This window comes from Heterocephalus glaber, unplaced genomic scaffold, assembly GCF_053883595.1.
Source record: "Heterocephalus glaber isolate CG9 unplaced genomic scaffold, H.glaber_assembly_v1.0 deba00001564, whole genome shotgun sequence".
Classification (NCBI taxonomy): domain Eukaryota; kingdom Metazoa; phylum Chordata; class Mammalia; order Rodentia; family Bathyergidae; genus Heterocephalus; species Heterocephalus glaber.
In genome coordinates, this window is record NW_028258351.1 from 7,760,849 (window position 1) to 7,783,962 (window position 23,114).

The 23,114-nt window shown below is 40.5% G+C and overlaps 1 protein-coding gene and 1 pseudogene across 2 annotated transcripts in view; one reads left to right on the forward strand and one right to left on the reverse strand.

Moving 5' to 3' along the window:
• The window catches only part of Psmd11 (proteasome 26S subunit, non-ATPase 11), a 39,113-nt gene that overhangs the window by 7,961 nt on the left and 8,038 nt on the right, over positions 1-23,114 (reverse strand). The window contains exons 1-7 of one of the 2 annotated variants that reach the window (XM_021248886.1): positions 19,509-19,633; positions 19,260-19,369; positions 12,929-13,000; positions 12,477-12,534; positions 8,933-9,127; positions 2,204-2,348; positions 730-790 (exon numbers count right to left, since the gene is read on the reverse strand). In XM_021248886.1, coding sequence (XP_021104545.1) covers positions 730-790; positions 2,204-2,348; positions 8,933-9,127; positions 12,477-12,534; positions 12,929-13,000; positions 19,260-19,343 — 615 coding nt within the window. In that variant the 5' untranslated portion in view covers positions 19,344-19,369; positions 19,509-19,633. Of the gene's footprint in view, positions 1-729; positions 791-2,203; positions 2,349-8,932; positions 9,128-12,476; positions 12,535-12,928; positions 13,001-19,259; positions 19,370-19,508; positions 19,634-23,114 lie in introns of those variants that run through there. The other variant, XM_004870602.3, reaches the window with a different exon arrangement.
• Positions 11,629-11,799, forward strand: LOC147823807 (small EDRK-rich factor 2 pseudogene; annotated as a pseudogene).

Below are 23,114 nucleotides of genomic sequence, written 5' to 3' on the forward strand. Positions count from 1 at the left end.
AAGGTACTGAGTTGAGAAGTACTCAGGTGGTTTAAAACCTGGTTTCTGTACCAAGTAATCCAACCTCCCTAAGGCACACAGGTACCAGATCTAAACAGGCTCCTGACTCAGAGGATCCAAGATGTCATATTTTGCATATATTAAAATTGCAAGTCAGATTCATGGTAGGAAGATCTCTGGTCAAAGCCAAAGGTAAAGTAAATAATTTCAGGGCCAAGATTTAGCTCAGTGGTTTCCCCACCTGCTGCACAAGCGCAAGCACAAGGACCCGAGTTCAATCCCCAGTACCAAAAAATAAAAATAAAAATAAAATAAAGTAAATCATTTCAAATGTTACAGTTCAGTTCTGCGCATCCCTCAAACCACCTGATGTCCACAGGAGCACCAAACACTGACTTTCAAGACCAAGAATTTAACAATTACAGGAAACTACCTCCTCCTTTTCAGAACTAGGTATTTGCCAACTATCAAAAGCAATGTCTTCCAAGTTTGATCCCCGGTACCAAAAAAAAAAAAAAAAAGCAAAAAGCAATGTCTTTTTATACTGAACCAAAATAAACTGTGTATAGACTGTTTTCTTTTTCATTTGAAATGAGGCAGAAAGAAGCAGCTGGGGGCAGCAGGGAGTGAAATGTTGACCCAAAGAGCACTGGTCTCATCAAATATCATGAATCCGACAACATGTCACACTCTCAGAGTGACTACAATTTTAGTCAAGGTGTTCCCTACCTGTCTCCCTGCATACCGAAGTGCAAGCTTCCCGCTCACCAAAGCCTGGACATCTTCTGGGCTAGAAAAAAACACATATTTGGTCAGTTGTTCCAGGATGTTATGATTCTAACCAGAATTCCACTATGAAGACTGCCCACATAGAAAATCAGCCCCAACTCCTAACTTTATGACCCTTTCTTTGCAGAAGCTGGGCTTGCTTCACTGTGGGCCAAAGTTCAGCAATGAAAAGTAGAAAAATTCCAATACTAAAAAAAGATCTAAGCCAGAAGTGGTGGTACAGGCCTATAATCACAGCACTTTGGGATGATGAGGCAAAAGGATCACAACTTCAAGCCCAGCCTGGGCAATTCAGTGACTTAGCAAGACCCTATCACAAAATAAAAATAAAAAATAAGTTGTAAGGCTGAGGCCAGAGGACAGCTGTGAGTTCAAGGCCAGCCTGGGCTCCACTGTGAGTTCGAGGTCAGCTTGAACTACACAGCGAAACCCTGTCTCACCCTGTCTCGAAACCCTGTCTCGAAAACACATCTAAATAAATAAATACATACTAAAAAGGGCTGGGGAGATAACTCAGGGAAAAGGCCCCATGGTTCAATCACCAGTACCACACACACAAAAAAACTATCTAGTGGTGGTACACACCTGTAATCCCAGCTACTTGAGAGCCTGAGGCCAGAGGATCGTAAGTGCAAGGCCAGCCTGGGCAACTTAGCAAGACCCTGTCTCAAAATAAAAAATTAAAAGGGTGGGAGAGTAGCCCAGTAGCAAAGTGCTGCTGAGTTCAATACCTAGTACCAGAAAGACAGACAGACAAGAAGGAAAGAAGGAGAGAAGGGGAGGGGAGGGGAATAGGGAGAGAAAGATAAGGGGGTAGGGAGGGAAGAAAGGCAAGCTGGCTAACTGAACCTATCAAAAGCAATAGACTCAACAGGCAAAACAGTAAGTACAAGTCAAATCCCAGGATAACCAGTCTTTTAAGACATAACCTCTGTGTAATCCAAAAAGATTCCGAGTCCCAGTCAATATTTAATTCATTCCCAATAGATCTTGGATGATTCTGTTGACTTATTTATAAAAAGATCTGCTATACTTTCTACTGTCCACTTTTCAAACGTCTTTTAGGCCTACCCTTTGCATTCTGGGTGGCCCAGCTAGCTGGCACTGGTCTGTAAGTTATTTCCTGCCCTCTATCCTTCAGAACTTATGAGGACAGAATATTTGAAGGATGAAGAAAATTCTGCGAGAGGGGTTAGGAAGGGGATTTCTAAAATCTGTTTCCTTGTCTGAAAGACATCAAGCATAAATGCTCTGGAACACCTAAAGATCTTCCCATTCTACTTTAACCAGTGGAGGCTACTGCTTCTGCTTTGTCTGTAACTGCCAAACTCCCTACCTGAGCCATCTCTGCTATGGCACACAGACTTAGTTGAAGGACTAGAGTTCATGTATTTGAGAGTTAACGTGCACCTACGTGTTGAGCATGATTTTGCACAGCAACATGTATTTCAGAGACGTGATGGCCTTAGGACTATCGATGGAGTCATAACCCTCAAAAGCCTCATAGAAGTATGAGTATGCAGTTTTCCAGTCCTTTTCCTCTGCTGCATGGATGATACCTGGTCATCAAAGAGAAGAAAGTAAAAACTATATAAAATTACAGAACCATAAAGGATTGGAGCTGCAAAGGGCTTAGAAATCTACCACAACCATTTCAGCTTATTGATGAGTGAAGAGAGAAAAAAGGAGCCACCCAAAGTCACAGCCAGGCAGTGAGAACTGAGATCAGTAAGGTCATCCAGATCTCTGGCCTCTCAGCTCAATGCCATATTGTCATATTAAATTCCCAAATGCATTAGAAACCCAACTCAAAGGGGACCCTAAAAACTACACAGCATACCATTTTCCCATGCTCCTTACCACCATCTTAGTTCTGATACAGTATCTTTTAAAGCCCCTGCATATTAGTTCTAATTCTGTTCTGGACCCTCACGCACTCCACCCACTTGTTTACCACAACGCCTCCCAACATGTTCACAGAAAGTTACATGTAGAAAATGCTTAGAGCACTGCAGCAAGAGGATGAAGCTGTTCACACACACTCCTAAGGAATCAATGTCTTATCACACCTTTGACCCCATCCGCAATTAAACTTCGGTGCATGGCATTCCAGCTGTTAAACCCTTTTACTCTACCGAAAAAAGCTTCCTACTTTGAGGCTGGAAAAATCAAATCCTTTTTCTACTACTGTTCTTAACTAGAGAGGCCTAAAAGATAATCTGTCCTCTGCAGCCAAGGAAAGCACCCTTAAAAAACCAGACTACTGGGGCTGGGAACTTAGTGGTGCTGCTGCGTGCCTCATAAGCACAAGGTCCCAAGTTCGATCCCCAGTACCAAAAAAAAAAAGACATGCCTCTGAAAAAAAAAAAAAAAAAAGCCAGGGGGCCTGAGATTTAGCTCAGTGGTTTTGCTGCCTGCCCCACAAGCGCAAGGACCCAAGTTCAATCCTGGGTACCAAAACAAAAACAAAAACAAAAAAAAACCCAGACCATTAATGTCACCAAACTGAGATACATCCCATTTCCCCATATCTCCCAGTAGAGGGAGGATAGAATAGGCTACACTAAAAATAAGCTTGGTTTAAAAATAAATAAATGAAAAGGCAAGATAAGATCCAAGAGCTGATATACTGTTTCCTCAAACACATTAGTAAATGAGAGTCACATTAGTAGTAGGACTATTATGCTTGGCATGTGACAATTAAAAAACAAAAACAAAAACTAAGCCAGGCACGGTGGTGCATGCCTTTGTAACCCCAGCACTTGACAAGTTGTTTTAGGAGGATTGCAATTTCAAGGCCAGTCTGGGCTACATAGTGAGAACCTGTCTCAGAACACCCAACCAAATGGGGGGCAGGGAGGCTGTCACTCATTAAACACAAAGATTAATGAGAGCCTGCCATGTGGCAAATGCTGATACAGTTACTACAGAGGACATACATATGGCTAAGGCCCTCAAAGAGTTCACATTTGATGAATAAGATGGTTACTGAAACAGAAATAAGGAGATTAGTACCGTAATGTATACAAAAAGAATATAATTTGGGGCTGGGCTAGAGATGTACCTCAGTGACAAAACCACTTAGCTACTGTGTGTGGGGCCCTGGGTTTGAAACCTAGGCACTATCATAAAAGAAAGAATACATACTTTTGGTAGGGTAGTCCAAAATTAAAGAAAGTACAAGGAGGATTTATAGAAGAGACGTGAGCTGGATCCAGAAGGATACACAAGCGTTTCCCAGAGACAGGATGAAAGGGAAATTCTTAACAAAGGAGTCAAATGTACAAAGATAGAGAAGCAGGATATAACAGAGAATATGAAGCCATTTGGTGGCTAGAACTGAAAATCAAAGGGAAAAGTAAAAAGGAAAGGAGGATGCCTTCATTTTGGATGCCATGGTAAAGTAACACTTAACATGGGGACAGTAGGGAACTACTGGAGAGTTATAAACAAAGGAGTCACAAGACCAGATCTGTGTTTCAGAAAAACGACATTGGAGCCAGATACAAAAGAAGAACTGGAAAAAGTAGGTAGGGAAAGCTAGACCAGTAAAAGACCATTCCAGTGGGATAGGGCTTAATTAGAACAGTAGCTTGTAGATCTGAAAACAGATTTAATATGATCTGGGAACTGACTGGATATGAGAGGTGAAAATGAGGAAGAAGTCAAAGTTACTCCAAAGACAAAAGCTTGAGCAACTAAGTCAGTAAATAGGGAGGCTGAGGCACAATGACTACAAGTCTGATGCCAGCCTGGGAAAGAAAATTAGTGGGGCTCTGTCTCAAAAAACCAAAAACCAAAATAAACAGTAGAGAGGTGATAGAATGCTTGCCTAGCATGCACAGATTCCCCAGTACACAATAATAATAATACTATTATTAACTCTTGACAAAGGCATAAAATGAAGAAACAAACAGATCACAAGAGACTGAATAACAAATTTATAGTTTTTGAGATGTTGAGAGTGAGATATCTATTGAATAGTTAAGTATATATGTCCTTTAATCAGCTGTAAATCTAAATCTCAAAAAAAAGGGGATGACTTGAGATCTAAATGAGGAGATGGGGCCGGGGATTTAGCTCAGTGGCACCGTGCCTGCCTTGCAAGCACAAGGTCCTGAGTTCAATCCCTGGTACCCAGGGAAAAAAAAAAAAACAAATGAGACTATTAGTGTCATGTGGCAGCTGAGGCCATGGGAGAGCACAGGACTAGAAAGAGAATAGAAAGCAAAAAGAAAGAAGCACACCCATAGTTAACCACTTACCTTTACCCCTGCATTTGTTTATGTATTGACTGCCCTAAGTGCTGCTTAGGCAGATATCATTTCAACCAGTTGATTCTTGTTTGCACAAGATACTCTCTTTTCTCTGTTTATCTGCTTTGTTGTTGTTGTTCTGAGACAGGGTCTCTCCATGTAGTTCATTCTGGCCTTGAACTCACTATGCAGCCCAGAACTCACGCTGATCCTCCTGCCTTAGCCTCCTGAGTGCTGGGATTACAAGTGTGTGCCGCCACGCCTGACTGCAAGCTTTTTTATTTAGAATGTTGTATTTACCTTTGATGTTTGTTTCTAGTGAAATCTAGTAAGTTCTGGCTATTTTCTTTTACTACACTTGATCTTAGCCAAAAGGCTAAGAAGCAATTAATTTCTTTTACTAATGCATGTTTATTTTATTTGTGAAAAATAACCTATCATTTTGTGCTACAATATATAAAAACTCTTATCATAAGCACATTAAATATAATTTTTATATTTCTCCAGAACTCAGTGATATTCTTTTACAATACAAAATGGACACGTCTGGGACACTGAGACTGAATAGGAAGAAAGTGCCAAAAAGAAAAAACTGAAAAGGGAGAAATGTTAACATATGAGAGAGGAAAAGTCTGTGTTATGAAATGGAAAAAAAAAAATATCCTTATTGTCAACTATTCATAATACAGAAATGATACAACTTGAAAGAAAAAACTAAAAAAATGTCAAGAGTGGTCAATGATTATAATAGTTCTATGAGTGGTGTTGACAGAGTTGACCAACATCTAACAAGCTACCCTGTAATCAAACAACAAGGGAAAAAAAATATTATTATAAAATGTATATGCACCTTCTGGACCAAACAACAGGGAACTAGTTTGTTATTTATTCAAAACAGGGGTTAGGGCCAGGGATTTAGATCAGTGGTGCCACTGCCTGCCTCACAAGCAGAAGGTCCCAAGTTTGATCCCAGGTACCAAAAAAACCCAAAAAAACGGGGGTTCAAAAAGTCATTTACAGGGCTGGGGATTTAGCTCAGTGGTTTTGCTGCCTGCTGCACAAGCACAAGGACTTGAGTTCGATCCCTGGTTCCAAAAAAAAAAAAGTAATTTACAGGAGCCAGGCGTGGTAGCACACACCTGTAGTCCCAGCACTCAGGAGGCTGAGGCAGGAGGACTGTCACGAGTTCAAGGCCAGCCTGAACTACAGAGTGAGACCTTGTCTCAAAAAAAAAAAAAAAAGTCATTTACAATTTAGATTAGGTCTAATAGACCAAATAACTGAAAAATACAGGATAACGAAACACCAACCAGAACATCCACCATGGACATCTTCATCATTACATTTAGTGGGTAGACATTTTATTGAAATTATATCACCCACAGAAAAAAAGGAAAGGCCAACACAACAGTGCAAAGTGTGTTGTTCAAAGAAAGGCAATAATGCAAAAAGAATTCAGAAATGTAATGTTACACTGTGTACTAAATGTGTTAAGATATACCACACACAGAAAAATTACTGAATAAATTTAATAAATTGTCATTTTTATATATCCTATTATATTATCTTATAAAAACTAACCAAAAAATTATGCAATTTTTGGTCATCCTCTGTTTAAATAATTGGACTAGTAAGTGGTTAAGTGGCAATCAGAAGGAAAAGGAAACAACAACCGGTGGCCACAAATATGAGGGGAAATAAAAGAGAAGGTAATGTCAAAGAAGCTTATGGTATTTGACAAAGTTGTATTTCTCCCAAAGTCATGGATTTGTTTTGGTTGGCTGGCTGGCTGGTTAGATGAGGTCTCACTGTGTAGCCTAGGCTGACTTCAAATTCACAATCCTACTTCAAACTCCCAAGTAACTGTTCAGATTATAGGTACATACCACCACATTTGACCAAAGGAGATTGTAAGGGAGTTACTGATTTACTTGTTTGTTTGTTCAGTACTCAAGATTGAATCTGGGGCCTTGTATCTAGGCTAAGCTACATTTCTATCCCTTTTTAAAAATTTTCAGACAAGGTCTCACTAAATCACTAAATTGTCTAGGGTGGCACTGAACTTGTAATCTTCCTGCCTCAGCTTCCCAGAGTGCTGAGATTAGTACCACCACACCTCCTTATTGACTTCTTTCAAGGAGTCAACAGCCACAAAGAAAGGCTACTGTTTCAACTTTTTCAAGAAACGAGAAGACAGGGCCGGGGATTTAGCTCAGTGGTTCTGCCACCTGATTCACAAGCACAAGGTCCCCAGTTTGATCCCCAGTACCAAAAAAAAAAGAAAGAAAGAAGACAGAAATTTAAAAAGAAAAACCAGCTATGGCTTTTCAGCCAGGGCAGTTCAAAGACTGAGAGACATATCTGAGTGTAGAGGAAGACTGAAGACTGGATTAAATACAGAAACAGGTGGAAAGGTCATTCTTGATGAGGGTGAAAGTGGACAGGGTCACAAATTCTATAAAGAAAAGATAAGTAAAGAGGGTTCACATTTAAAATGTTCCCTATTTCCTTTGAAAAAAAGGATACAAGTTCATTTCTTGACCATGAAGATAGGGAACAAACAGAGTAGTGGCTCAAGGAAAATACAAGTATTTGGTTTAAACTTCACAGTCATCTTTTTTTTCTTTTTTTGAGACAAGGTCTCACTTTGTAGTGCAGGCTGGCCTTAAACTCATTATGTAGCCCAAGCTGGCCTTGAACTTGTGGCAATCCTCCCCAGCACTGAAATCACAAACATGTGCCACCATGCCCCACCCTGATCAATTTTAGTCCTCCCAATTTAAGAATAGGTACAACTGTAACCACTATTTTACAGATGAGCTAAAGTTCAAGGTAATGATAAATTAAGTACTTTGCTCAAGATCACACACACAGAAATCAGCAACACTAAACACCAACCAAAGAAAGCTTGATCCTAGCTCAGAGCACCCTGAGATGCACGACAGGTAAGTACTGTCTTTTATAGATGAGAGATAACAACACTGCTTAAACTACTCTTCTGCCTCCAATTCCAGCACTCCTTGAGTAAGGATGCCTGAGGTAAAAAGACATGGAATACAAGAAAAAATACTTCACCTGCCAATCCATCCCTCCAAACCTCAACATTGAAGCACTCTATCAGAAAACTACACACTATACTCAGCTAAAAGTGGGATATCTGGGCCAGGAATGTAGTTCAGTGGTGCCATGCCTGCCTGGAAAGCACAAGGTCCTGAGTTCAATCCCCAGTAGCAAATAAATGAATAAATATATAAATACATAAATAAATAATAAAATAAAAGTGGGATATCTTCCCACAAACCTTATCTGAATTCCCTTCAAAATCCAAAAACCAGGCCAGGGATTTAGCTCAGTGGTTCCACCACCTGCCTCGAGAGCGCAAGGACCAGTGTTCAATCCCCGGTACCAAAAAAACCCAACCAAACAACAAAAAAAACAAAATCCCAAAAGCTTTATGAAGTTGGAGACTTAGGTTAGGCCAATCCTGAAGAGAAATGTTACCATTCTTAGTGATGGCTAAGAGGAAAATTAAAAGAGAATTTTAAACCTAAGTGAGACCTTTCTAGGGTTTGGCTCTAACAGTCAGCTTGACTGCCTAAACAGTGATAAATGTGTTATTAAGATATTTTAGGCAATTAATGGGAGGGCCAGCAGGTGAGAAAGGTAGCCTTCTAGTTCATTTCTCTAAGGAAAATTTAGCCAATCAGTTAATTCTATCTCCAGCCCCAACCCCCATTCCTTCCCCTATAAGATAAGCTCTAAGGGGCCGGGGATTTAGCTCAGTGGTTTTGCCACCTACTGCACAAGTGCAAGGACCCGAGTTTGATCCCCGGTACCAAAAAAAAGATAAGCTCTAAGAAAATGCACCTCAGGAATAGCTTTGTTACCTGACTGCATGTCCAGTGTGGCCTGCAGTTTAGGGGGGCAGTAGATAGCATTTGCTGTGGTTCGAGCAGAGGTTAAGGCAGCTCGGGCTTTCGGCAAATTGCTCAGGGCATGGTATGTTTTGCTTTCCAAGAGCTGTACTTCCACCAGAAGAGCTTTGTCATCCATCTTTTTCAACTCTCGCAGCAACTGAGAACCTGGAAAAGATACATGTCCCTTTGTTAGCCATAATCTTATTACTGAAAAGCTCACTCTCCAACCCTCCTAACGTTCAGGATAAAGAAACCTGTCTCCACTCAAAAAGGTTACCTTTAGAGCCCATGCAAGAATTAAGTTTTCCTCTAACTGTGCTAGCTTCCAAAAAAGAAAAACACCCATCTTTAAGCTTTCCTGCTTCCTAATGACAAAAGTAGAGCTAAAAGCCCTCCCTATAAGCTCACTCCTAAGGTATAAACACAATGGGAACCTAGACCCACAAAATGCTAAACATAGTCACTCAGTTCAGACAAGGTCTGACTTTTCTCTCTCCCTGTCAGCAATCATGAAACATCAGGCACTACTGCTAGTAGGGAAGTGAAGAGTTCAGATAGGTTAGTGTTTTCTAAATACACCTTCTTCCTCCATCTCAGATGAGAACATCAAAGTAAAATGGATTTACACTACATACAAAACCTCAAACCAGGCGTGGTAGCACACACCTGTAGTCCCAGCACTTAGGAGGCTGAGGCAGGAGTACCACTACAAGTCCAAGGTCAGCCTACACACCAGAGTGAGTTCAAAGTCAGCCTGAACTACACAGTGGGATACTGTCTAGAAAAAAACAACTCAAAATGGATCAAAGTTGGGCATGGCATCATCCCAGCGCTTTAAGAGGCTGAGGAAGGAAGATTGAAAGTTTGAACCCAGCTGGGCAAATAAGTGACTTAATAAGACTCTGTCTCAAAACAAAAAATAAAAAGAACTGGGGATATAACTCAGTGCAAAGGCCCTAGGGTCTATCCTGACCGAGTAGATCACCTCTCGACAAAGTGAAAAAATAACCCACAGAGGGCCGGGGATTTAGCTCAGTGGTTTCACTGCCTGCCTCGAAAGCGCAAGGTCCTGAGTTCGATCCCTGGTACCAAAAAAAACCCACAGGAAAGGAAAACAATACTTGCAAATCATGGCTCCAATAAGGGACGTGCATAAAGAGTAAAAAATAAAAACATACAGGCATTGTGGGACATGCTTGTAATTCCACTCTCTGAGAGCCTGAGGCAGGGGGATTGCAAGTTTGAGAGCCCAGCCTTGGCAACTTAGTCAATCAGCAAAAAAGTACCTCAAAAACCGGGGATGTAGCTCACTGTGAAGACCCTGGGTTCAATTCCTAACAACAAAAAATAATGATTTAAAAAAACACAACCCAATTAAAAACAAGCAAAGAAGCCAGGGATTTAGCTCAGTGGTTCCGCTGTCCACCTCGAAAGTGCAAGGTCCTGAGAGTTCAATCCCCAGTACCAAAAAAAACAAAAAACAAGCAAAGGATGTAAATAGCCATTTCTCCAAGTACATACAAATGACCAACAAGCATATAAAAGATGTTTATCATTAGTCATTAGGGAAATGCAAATCAAAATGTCAATAAAATACGACTTCATGCCACGTAGGAAGGCCAAAATAAAAAGACACAGCAAGTGTTGAGGAGGATGTGGACAAACTGGAACCTTCCTCATACTTTGGAAGAGGGGGCACACAATGAAGCAGCCACTTGAGAAAGCAGCTTGGGAAACACTTGGGGAAAAAAAGCTAAATAGCTAACCACATGACCCAGTAATTCCACTTCTAGGCATATACTCAAAAGGAAAACATGTCCACACGAAACCTGCTGACAGCAGTATTCATAATAACTAAAATATGGGGTTGGGGATTTAGCTCAGTGGTTTCATCGCCTGCTGTGCAAGCGCAAGGACCCGAGTTCAATCCCCAGTACCAAAAAAAAAAAAAAAGGACTTGGAATGAGTCCCAAAATTTTGGGCCAGGGATTTAGCTCAGTGGTTTCGCCACCTGCTGCGCAAGGACCTGAGTTCGATCCCCGGCACCAAAAAAAACAAAACAAAACAAAAAAAATAATTAAAATATGGAAACAATCCAAATGTCCATCAACTGATAAATGTGATACATCTAATGGACTATTATTTAACAATAAAAAGAAATAAAGTACTAGCACATGCTATAACACAGATAAACCTTGAAAATATACTAAGTAAAAGATCCCAATCACAAGACCACACACTGTGACTCCATTTATATGAAATGTGTAGAATAAGCAACTCTACAGAGACAGAAAGCACATTAATGGTTGCCTAGGGCTTGTAGGGGACGGACAAGGTAGAGAATAAACAATTAATGGAGAATGACCAATAATGGGTAGAGCATTTCTTTCTGAGACAATAAAAATGTTCTGGCCAGGTGAGATGGTACATGCCTGTAATCCTAGGACACAGGAGGCTGAGGCAGGAGGATCACCACCAAGTTTGAGGCCAGCCTGGATTACATAGTGAGTTCAAGACCAGCCTAAACTACAGTGAGACTGTGTCTCAAACAATAAACAAACAAACAAACTCGTCTTTTCTACAAAAGATAAATTGAAAGAAAAGAAAAAAACAAGGGATGGAACGAGAGGACACAACAGAGGCAGGCCAGAGCTGCTGCCATCACTATGACCCATGGTAACCAGAGTGAGCTCGCCCACTAGAAGAGTATGAAAAAGCACAGCAACTCAGTTAAGGGGAAGCACTGAGATGACAGGCTTTCTGCTGCTGCCCATAAGCAGAGGGATTCGGACATCATGCAGTAAAAGCAGAAGATGGCAAAGGAGGAGCCCACATAGCTTTGCAGCTTCATGTCCACCCCTCTTGCCCTTCGCCTGCGTTCCTGGAGCCAGTCCCACTATGCTCGGTCTCCTCCTGTAGTGCTCACAACTGCCAGCATCGATGGCTCTCCCTTTGCCCTGAGTTTGCAGCAGGTCCCTATTGTCCTTCCTTCCCCTTAGGTAGCCTCTCTCTCCCGGGCCACTCCTGGGGAGAGGAAGTTACCCTTCACAGTGTTTTTTATTCCTGTGGGGCAAACCCGAAAGTATTGAAAGTGGCTCTGTAATGCCCCCACCACCACCAAAAAAAAATGACAAAAAGTTTAGCTTTCAATAGAATGGATTTTACTGCTCTAAATTCAAGGGAACCAGAGAACTGATCCTTTTGTTCTCTAAATTTAACAGATTAACTGTAGATGGTTCTTCAAAACTTTCAAACAGCATTCTGCCATGAAAATTCCATAAATGGAAGCCACCTTAAATTGTTCTTATAAGTAGGTAGAATGTAAATTATTATTATTATTTTTTTTTTTTTGGTACCGGGGATCGAACTCGGGTTCTTAGCTTGCAAGGCAGGCGGTGGAACCACTGAGCTAAATCCCTGGCCCAAGAATGTAAATTATTAATAAAAAGAGCCAGGTTTAGAATAACATTCATTTAGCTAGCCAAGTCTTACTAATTTCTACCAGTTTACTTACCCAAATGCAACGCTTCCTGGTACCTCTTGGTATCAAAGTACAAAGACACCAGTCTTGCCTAGGAAAGAGAAAAGGCATTGATTGAAGGGAAAGGCAAAAAAAAAGCAAAGAAAGAAATCAAAGATTGACAGTCACAGAACTGTTACTGTTGAATATACATGTTCTGATGATAACATCAAATCCAGCATAACAAATGACCCAGCCCCCAGTACCATCTCCTATTCTGGCCAATGACTGACTGCTAATTTTACCACGCTGCTGCTTACTTTCCTGAGCCAAATAGCAATTCTCTCTGAAAACTTTAAACAGGACAATTCTAATAAGTGGGACCGCTATCAATCTCTTGACCTAGTAATACAAAGCTGTTGAAAGTGCTTTTGATCAAGATAGTGTTACTTCAACTCACAATCTAATACCCAGACATAAAAACAGTGCTAATATTGCCCACATACCTCCAAAGCTTGGCGTAAGAAAGTTCTTTTCTCTGATTTGGCCCATTCGATGCATTCTAAACACAGCTCGACCTGCAAAAGGGAAAGACAGTACATGCAAGATTGTGTCCTCACATTCTGCCCCTAACCATGCTCTGGAGAACAGAACAGCTGTAATTCCCTCCTTAGGTAATACCCATGCCATTCCCTTTAGTGTCTGATCCATAGACTCTCAATGTGTAAAGGTTATACCAAAATGGACAATCAATTGGGCTTTTTATACATAATATCTCTTTGTGTTTAAACTTTTGGAAAAGAGCTGCCTCTTTTAAGATTCTTCTAGCTTCCCAAGAGATACCCAGCACTCCCCAAAACATAAATAGCCCTGAGTTGTGTTTTTCTGAGGGCCTAGGACTTTTTTTTTTGGTACCAGGGATCGAACTCAGGACCTTGCTCTTGCAAGGCAGGTGCTGTACTACTGAGCTAAATCCCTGGCCCAGGCTTAGGAATTTTACAGCAGAAATTTCTCCTTGAATAGCTGGAAGTACTTAGTGTTAAAGTGTTACTATTACTATCCTGGTAATCAAGGGAAGAAACCCTCAATCTAAGCAGAAACACCTTGTTCCTAACAGTTGTTTGAAAGACTCAAAAGGTCCAGCCGGGGATTTAGCTCAGTGGTTCCGGCGCCTGCCTCAAAAGTGCAAGGTCCTGAGTTCGATCCCTGGTACCAAAAAAAAAAAAAAAAAAAAGGTCCAGCTGCCTCTTTCCAAATCCATCTTCACTCTTAACAGCAAACAGATACAATGAACTTAGCTTGTATTAAAGGGAGTAAAAAGAAATTACAATTAACCTAACATTTAAAAGGGCTTCTAAATTTTATTTATAGAATTTAGAACACCTAGTTCTATCTGCCTCCCAAGCAGTGATATAAGGTACAAAGTAAATGATAGAAAGCAGTGCTCTAGCCAGCAAGGTGGGACCCGTAATCCCAGCACTTGAGAAGGTGAGGCAGGAGGATCGCTGAGTTCCCGGCCAGCCGGGGGTCCATACTAATTTCAAGGCCAGGCTAAACTACATAGCAAGACCCTGTCTCACAAAATCAAAAAAATAAATAAATAAAAAACAGTGCTCTATGCTAGACAGTGCATTATTAGCTTCAAGTACATATGAAGGAAGTACTGCAGATCCTGTATCACTTCCATTATTAGGAGTTTTGTATTAAAGTTGGTAATCTCAGCATAAGATAAAAAGAAATAAAATGAGAAACTGAGTTTTCCAGAGAACTAACTGCTAACACAACAGGATTTTATGTAAATCCAAAGTTCTGTTAAGAGATGCTATAAAAGGAAAACTAAAGGGAACTATCCAAACTGACAAGATCTTCCACCTTTAGATCTTAAGTTCAAGCTCAGTAAATAAATTATTGATGCCAGTAAATAAATTACTGGATGCCAGTTCATAGTATCTCACTGATTCACCAGGAAAGAGTCAATGAAACCTTTACAACTCTTCACTGGAGCCACCTGGTGGCCACCAAATCTCCAAATCCAAACTCAGCTGACCTCAGAAATTCTACAAAAGATCTGTTCACGATACGAATTGAACTGAAAAAATTTTGCTGAATATTTTCACTAAGAAAATACAAAAAAAGACATTTTATGCACACATACCAACTCCCGACAATGAATGCAAGCATTACATACTGCAAACATACTAATGAAAATTTTTTAAATTAACTAAAAAAATAGAAAATATAAGAACCTTAAGGGCTACATGACTTGAGCAGCTAAGAAATGCCCATCACAATTTTACCCAGTGAGCTTTTTCAAATGATACAAAAATGAATGGAACATGGTACAATCTCTGTATTAAGTTATATTTCAATGAATACTCTAAAAATCCCTAATGAAGAAACATCAAATTCTACTCCAGCATCTCACCTACCCTCATTTCCCTCATAGTCTAGATATTAAGTGACTTGCATAAGGGCACATTATCAGCTGCTAGTGGTCTTTCTACCTTAAGCAACCTTAAGTTGAGGTCAGTACAGACATTCCTCCTGGAGCAAGATGTTTTTTTTTACAAGTGAACTTGATATCTGTTTTATAGAATACATAATTTGCATTAACTAGGATTGAAAATAGTGAAACTAGCACCTCAGTTCCAAGTAAAAGTTTTAAAGGCCACTGAACTTGCTGCTCAGCTATTTTGTTTGATAGTCTTTGTGCTTTGTTAATGTAAACACAGTACTAATAAGAGAAGAAACCACTACTTCTGGAGAAAGGTCCTGACTTGAATACAAAACCCTGATGTGGTCAAAATTAGATATTTAAGTTTTAAATCAGTACACTTAACTGGGTTTTTTTTTGTTTTTTTTTTTGGTACCAGGGATCGAACTTGGGACCTTGCGATTTCGAGGCAGGTGCTGGAACCACTGAGCTAAATCCCTGGCCCTTAACTGTTTTTTTTTTCCTTTAAAAAATTCAACTAAATTCATCTGAGGAAAAAAGTAACTGTTATTCTCAAGACTGAAATTCTCTAGCGCATACCCCTTTTTCCCTCCACTGAAACAATTTCTGACTTAAGGTTTCTTAAAATGTGGTATTGCTTTTTTAAAAAAATCCTATTATTTTCAGTTGGGCTTTCCATATGCAACTCCCTGGAGATCTCCAGAAGGAATGGTGAACTCAGGAAGTTCAGTTACTTGGCAAGGGAATGGTTCAGTTTTCTTTCTGTCCTCTTCAGATCACTTTTCCACTTCCCATGCGTTGCCAACCACCCCATCCTCAATCTGCCCACCATTCTGGACCCTCCACTCCGGACCCTCCACTCCACTGCACTCTTCACTTCCTGGGCTCCAAATCCTAGCAATGCAAACGATCAGATCCTAACCTGAATTACACCATCTGTAGGAACAGATAAGTTAAAGATTCTTCTGCAGAAACAGCTGAATTATAACTGGTCCTTAGATAGTAAAGATAAGGAAAATCCACTCCCTCATACTCTTGGTAACAAATCCTTGTAACAAAAATTTTAGGGGCCAGGGATTTAGTTCAGTGGTTCCGCAGACTGCCTCGCAAGGGCAAGGTCCCGAGTTCCATCCCTGGTACCAAAAAAAAAAGAAACAAAAATTTTACCTGTCTTAACAATGGTCTGAAACTTTCTATTCTGCCTCAGGTTTCAATGACAGTGATCCACTTATGGCTTGCTTCTCCAGCCTTTCCCATCACCCGAAGAGTTTTAAAAGAACCAAGAATGACGACTGTCAGGGATTTAGCTCAGTGGCACTGCACCTGCCTGGCAGGCACAAGGTCCACAGTTCGATTCCCAGTATCAAGAGAAAAAAAAAAAAATGCGGACTGTATCTGATTTTCCCAAGTCAAAAACTTTGAGCACCTGGACAAAAAGAACTGAGATGTAAGCACCCATGTTTACAACTCTATTCTACCAACTTTGATCTTAGCCTGGCGTGGTGGTACACACCTGTGATACCAATATTCAAGAGGCTGAGGCAGAAAGACAACTGCCAGACTGAGGCCAGCCTGGGCTACACAGTAAGTTCAAGGTCAAGCTTGAACTACCTAGCCAGACTCTTGTCTCAATCAATCAACAAACTTAGATCTTAATTCAATAAAGTATTTTCTGGACATCTACTATGGAGGAGACATAATCCATACACTCCTTCAACAGATGTTAGTTATGTAATTCCTTAGAAACAAACTACTAATGCCAGTAGTACGGCAGTGAAGAGGACACAGTACCTATCATCATGGAACTTTTATCCTAAAGAAGAAACACATAAAGAAGTAAAATAAATATGAAGGAAAGTCAAGCAGAGGTTCAGTGTTTCAGAAAAAATAAATAAAGAAGATCTCTAAGGAAGTAAAATCTGAGCAAAGACTTGAAATAACATGAAGAAAAAAAAAATACGTGTTACAATCACACTAAAGCCAGCCATGGTAGCAGACACCTATAATCCCAGCACTCTGGAATGCTAAGGCAGGAGAACCACAAATTCAACCCAGCCTAGGCAACTTGGTGACACTCTGTCTCAGAATTGAAAAGGGGGAAGAGAGAGGACAAGGGATATATACAGCTCAGGAGGAAGCCCTTAGGTTCAATCCCTAGTAACATACACACACAAACACATAAACCACCAAATGGTTGGATGTTAACATTGGGAAGGCGGAGTATGAAGTGCACATGAAACAATTGGGATGATTCATAATTTATTCCCTAAAAAAAGCAGATAAACTACAATTCACAAAAATTGGCAAAAGAATTCCCATTCAGAAGAGTTAAGACTCTTGCTCTTGACAAAAGCTAAAATTGCAAATCATCAGAAAAACAGCCTTACCACTGAAGTAACACTGATGATAAAATGACATAATGCCTGAGAGTACTTCCTTTTACTGTAGGAAAAGGAGGGCTACTACAAAAATGTAATTTGTAATGAACAATGGCAAGGGACAAGTTATGACAGTTAATGGAGAGCCTAGCCAGACACAGAGCCATATGACAAACGCTAGTAATACCCACTGAAGTCAGCTCCATGTTATAGAAAGGAACAAATTCCAAAGACTGCACTGTGCATAGGAGCAGCTTAGATAGTTAGTTTTTCTACCTAAAAAGTTCCAAGTAACATTAGTCAGTTTCAAACATTAACTGGCCTGCCTATTTTAAACTGTCCTACTTCAATCAAAAGATGGCGCCACTTTCATGAGTACAAAGTACAACTAAAAAAAAAGGGCTAGATAAGAATGCCAAAGGTGGTGGTGCACACCTGTAATCACAGTGCTAGAGACTGAGGCAGGAAGATCACTTCAAGTTCAAGGCCTATATACACAGGCCCTACTACAGTGAGCCCCGCCTCAAACCAAACCAAAACAAAACAAAAAAGCCTAATATCCAAATAAGTCATTTTTCTTTTATTCATAAATATAATTCTAATACTTTGTTTCAAAAGGCAGCCATCCAATATTATGGGGGGGGGGGGTCCTTGCTATGTAGTTCAGGCTGATCCTGAACTCACTAGGTAGTCTGGGCTGGCCTTCAAACTTGAGGCAATCCTCCTGTCTCAGCCTCCTGAGTGCTAGGATTATAGGCATGTACCACCACATCTGGAAATACTGTCCGTTTCTTATCTATCATAAAACACAGATCTGCCAAAAACAAATTAATCCGAAGACTGCTCTACAAATGAAATTTATAACTGGGCTTTAAAGTATCATTAAAAGCCAGGGATTTAGCTCAGTGGTTCCAGCGCCTGGCTTGCAAGCGCAAGGTCCCAAGTTTGATATCCGGTACCAAAAAATAAAAATAAAAATAAAGTATCGTTAAAGCAAGAAACCAGATTTAACAAAAGACATGATTTTAAGTAGGATCCACCTGTCCTGGGTTTCTGAAATTCCTCACTACTTACTATGTCACAGTGGCCTTTCATATCTTTTACTGGTATACCCACATTACGGTACAGCAAATAATCAGATATTTCACCCAACAGCAATTCTAACACTTGCCTTCATACTATGAGACATTTTACATATTTATTAGCTGCCTTTCTCATGAAAGCAGTGACTGTTTTTACAACAGTATCCCCACTACCTATACCAGTGCCTAACATACAACAGGTACTCAATGTACTAATCAATATATGTATAGCAAATGTGACAACTATATTCTTACTACAGTTTCAAGAATCTGTAATACATTCTTTTTTTTTTTTGGTACCGGGGGATCAAACTCAGGACCTTGGGCTTGCAAGCAGGTGCAGTCCACTGAGCTAAATCGACACCTCTGTAATATATTCTTTTTTGGTGCCAGGGATCGATCTCAGGTCCTTGCGCTTGCGAGGCAGGTGGCGGAACCACTGAGCTAAATCCCCGAACCCCTGTAATATATTCTTGAATCGGCCACTCTACAGAAATTTTTATTTTGTTATGTGTCTCTTTCTGAATTACATAAAATTCACATCTTTGAAAAGGATGGAAGAAGCTCAGGGATTCCAGAGATGCACTATTCTGTACAGCTCAAGGTCTAGTTTGAACTTATAAAGAACATATACAAAGGCTGGGGATTTAGCTCAGTGGTTTCGCCACCTGCTGCGCAAGCGCAAGGACCCGAGTTCGAGCCCTGGAGCCCCGGCACCCCCCCTCAAAAAAGAAAAACATCAGTCATTTCCACACACATGAGACACAATACACAGATACCTCAATAAAGGCACGTAGGCAGTAAAAAACATGCCCAGAAGGGATGCCACCAGACTTAAGTAGTGCTCATGAGGAGCTTTGTGACACAAAATGAAAGGTACCACAGACACAGAAAACATTACAAAGGTGTGGCAATACAATACCTCAAAGACAAGAATCAGTTTGTGACCCTGATGTAATGAGGATTCCAGGGACCACTGACAATCTCCACTTACAAAGCAAAGCATGGAACAGACCCAAAGTATCAAATGTCCTGTAACAAAGAGAAACTGACATGATAAGTCCTAAGCGTCTTCCCAGCTATCACTTCCTCACAGTACCACAAAGAAGCAGTCATTTCTCTCACTGAAACACTTTTTTCCATAGCATTTACTGCCATTAACATAGCTTACCTCCTGCCCTGTAGCTGCTTCCATATCAAGAAACAGATCAAGAAGAGATCGGACCAGACGGGCAGCTTTAGCCTTACTGATGGAATTCAAGAAGGGTCGTACATACTTCAGGAGTCCTCCAAGCTCTGTATGGAAGGCAATTCAATAAAGAAAAAATAAACATCAATTAGGAACATAAATACTCCTTTAAAAAAAAACCAGCTGTAGGGCCAGGGATTTAGCTCAGTGGTTCCAGCACCTGCCTCGAAAGCGCAAGGTCCCAAGTTCAATCCCCAGTACGAAAAAAAAAAAAACAACACGGCTGTAGTTGGGCATGGGAGCACATGCTTGTAATCCCAGCACTGGGGATGCTGAGGCAGGAGGATTGCCATGAGTTCAAAGCCACCCTGGACTACACAGTGAGTTCAAACCACCCTAAACTACACAGCAAGACCTTGTTTCAAAAGAAAAAAAAACAGCTATGTGTAGTGTAGTGGCACACATGTATAACCTTAGCTACTTGAAACTACTCTTGAGGCCAGCTTGGGCAACTTAGCAAGACCCAGTCTCAAGATGAAATAAAAGGGCTAGAGGTATATATAGCTCAGGGTTAGAAAGAATACTTGCCAAGCATGTGCAAGGCCCTGGGTTCAATCACTAGTACAATTTTGGAACCCCCCCCAGCAACCTAAATCTAATGGAAGCAGAAAGAAGTAATAAATATTAGGCCAGAAAGTAACAAAATAGATTTAAAAAACAACAGGAAAAACCCCACAGCAACCCAAAATCATACAAATCAATACCTACATCACTGGAATCAATCTAAATGAAACTTACTAGGAGTTTAAAACATACAAGGCAGGTAATACAGTAGCAAAAATAAGTTAACATCAGCTGGGCCTGGTGGCACATGCCTGTAATCCCAGAACTCTGCAATTCCAGCACTCAGGAGACTGAGGCAAGAGTATCCCAAGTTCAACCTTAGCCTGGGCAATTTAACAACTTAGACCTGTCTCAAAATTTTAAAATAATTTTTTTAAAAGGGTTGGGGTTGTGTAGCTCAGTCCAAAAGCCCTGGATTCAATCCCTAGTACCACCACCCTCCCCCCAAAAAGCTGAACATTTTTAAAATATGAAATATGCTCTGCTCTGCCTACTTAGGACAAAACTCACTTCCTTACAACCAACAAAGATGATAGTGTTATAGGAGTAATTTTTTTTTAAACTACCAAGTTGAGCCCGGGGATTTAGCTCAGTGGTTTTGCTGCCTGCTGCGCAAGCGCAAGGACCACAGTTCGATCCCCAGTACCAAAAAAAAATAAAAATAAAAATAAATAAACTACCAAGTTGGCCTTAGCAGTTCTCCTTAAACCAACAGAAAGATTTTCAATTCCAGGTTTCCTTTCTCAAAGTAATCCCAGGGTAGCCTTTCATCAATAATCACTTCCCTGACAAGCTTCTGAGTTTTCCATTGAGAGATCAGGGTGTTTGACTTAAATTTTACTAAACCCTTTAAAAATTCCCCATTATGAAACTGGGCATAGTGGCACATGCCTGTTATTTCAGTATTCAGGAGGCTGAGGCAAGAGGATCACCACAAATTCAAGTTATAGCCTTGCCTACAAGTGAGTTTGGGACCAGTCTAAATCACATAGTGAACCCCATCTCAAAAGCACACAAAAAAGTTCCCCATTAATCTGCAAAACCTAAGTCTATGACCAAAATAGGTGTCCAGGGGCTGGGGATTTAGCTCAGTGGTTCCACCGCCTGCCTTGCAGGCACAAGGTCCAGAGTTTGATCCCCAGTACAAAAAAAAAAAAAAAAACAACAACAAAACAAAATACGTGTCCACATAGACTTTTCTTCCTGCGTACAGACAAAAAGAGGACAGTACAGGAACTTTGAGGGAGTGTCTTTAGAAACAGTAAAGTAAGCCAAGCACAGTGGCACATGCCTGTAATCCCAGCCCTCTCTGGGAGGCTGAAGTACATAGAGTCCCTGTCTCAATCAATCAATCAATCAATATAGGCTACAGATATGGATCAGTGCAGAGGTCTTGGATTCAACCCCCAAGAGCACTCAAAAAAACAAAACAAAAAAGTTAGACATATGCTTGTCAAACAATAAAAATTGGAGAATGTTTCAACTAAACAATTAAAGAAGTATTTTGGGGGGCCGGGGGTTTAGCTCAGTGGTTCCACCACCAGCCTTGCAAGTGCAAGGTCCTGAGTTTGATCTCTAGTACCAAAAAAAACCTTTGATACTGTTAAAAAGAAAAAAAAACAAAGGAAGAAATATGGAAGAAGTATTTTTGGAATGCAGGTTAAAATTTCCTTTATGTCACTGTCTCTTTAATATTCTCCAATTGTACTCTCCTGAGACCTGTAAATCAGGACAAGCAAACCTTACCCTCCTGAGAATGCTAATTCAGCATCTTGAATCTTCATCTTCCTGAACAGTCAAGAGAATGCAGGGGACTGTGTCAGGTACTAGAGGAACTCTGCAGAGTAGAAAAGTTCCTCTCTCCCTCACTTCTTTACTCCCATTGTCAAATACATTTCCCCCACTGCCCCTCATTCACCCTCACAGACTACACTCCTGGTTCTAAGCTGCACTCATGCCACAACCCCATCTCAGATGTCGTCCTACCTCCTTCATCTATGTAGCTAAAGATCCACTCAGTTTTCCATGCTAACTCCAGTCTAGTGATCTCTCCTCTTCAAATTCCTTTGTGCATTTATATAAATTTTTTTCTTTTGGTACCGGGGATCGAACTCAGGTCCTTGTGCTTGCGAGGCAGGGGGCAGAACCACTGAGCTAAATCCCCGGCCCTGTAAAGTTCAATTATATAGTTTTCTATTTTCCTTATTTATTTTGAGGTGCTGAGGATGGAATCCAAGGCCTTAAACATATTAGGCAAGTATTCTACCACTGAGCTACATCCCCAGCTCATCATAGTTGTTTTTTGGTTTGTTTAATTTTTGAGACAAGATCTTGCTATGTAGTTCAGGCTGGCCTTAAACTCACTATGAAACCCAGGCTGGCCTCGAACCTGTGGCAATACTTGTGCCTCAGTCTCCCAAGTGATAGGATTACAGGCATGTACCACCATACCCTGCTTCCATCATAGCTTTTTAAAGTATCTAGTGCAATGTTCCTTCTCCCACAACATTTCCTACTATGCTTGAACAACTGTGAGTGATCTGTAGTGACAAAAATATTCAGAAAGCAGCCTATTCCAATGTTGGTCAAACTAAACTGTTCCTTTCAAGCTCTAATTTGTAAAGATACTTGTGATATGTTCTGGTACCATAATTGAAGAAAATGATCCAAAAGAAGTCTAATAGTAGGGTATCAGGCTTAATTCTCCTGATCTAACACATGATAGCATGTTTTGCCTATTCCAATAGTACTCTTTGTTCAGCATGAGTCCAATAAGGTCTTTTTTGCATAGACTACTGTGAAGACAGGTAAGTCCCATATCCCTCTATTTAACTTATACTGAACACAACTGAATTTAATCTTCTTTACTTTGGCAGTAACTATGAATCTTAATTCTATTTTCTACTATACTGAGTCATCTATAAAAATAAGAATGCCTTTTGAAATGGCTCTAATGATGATACC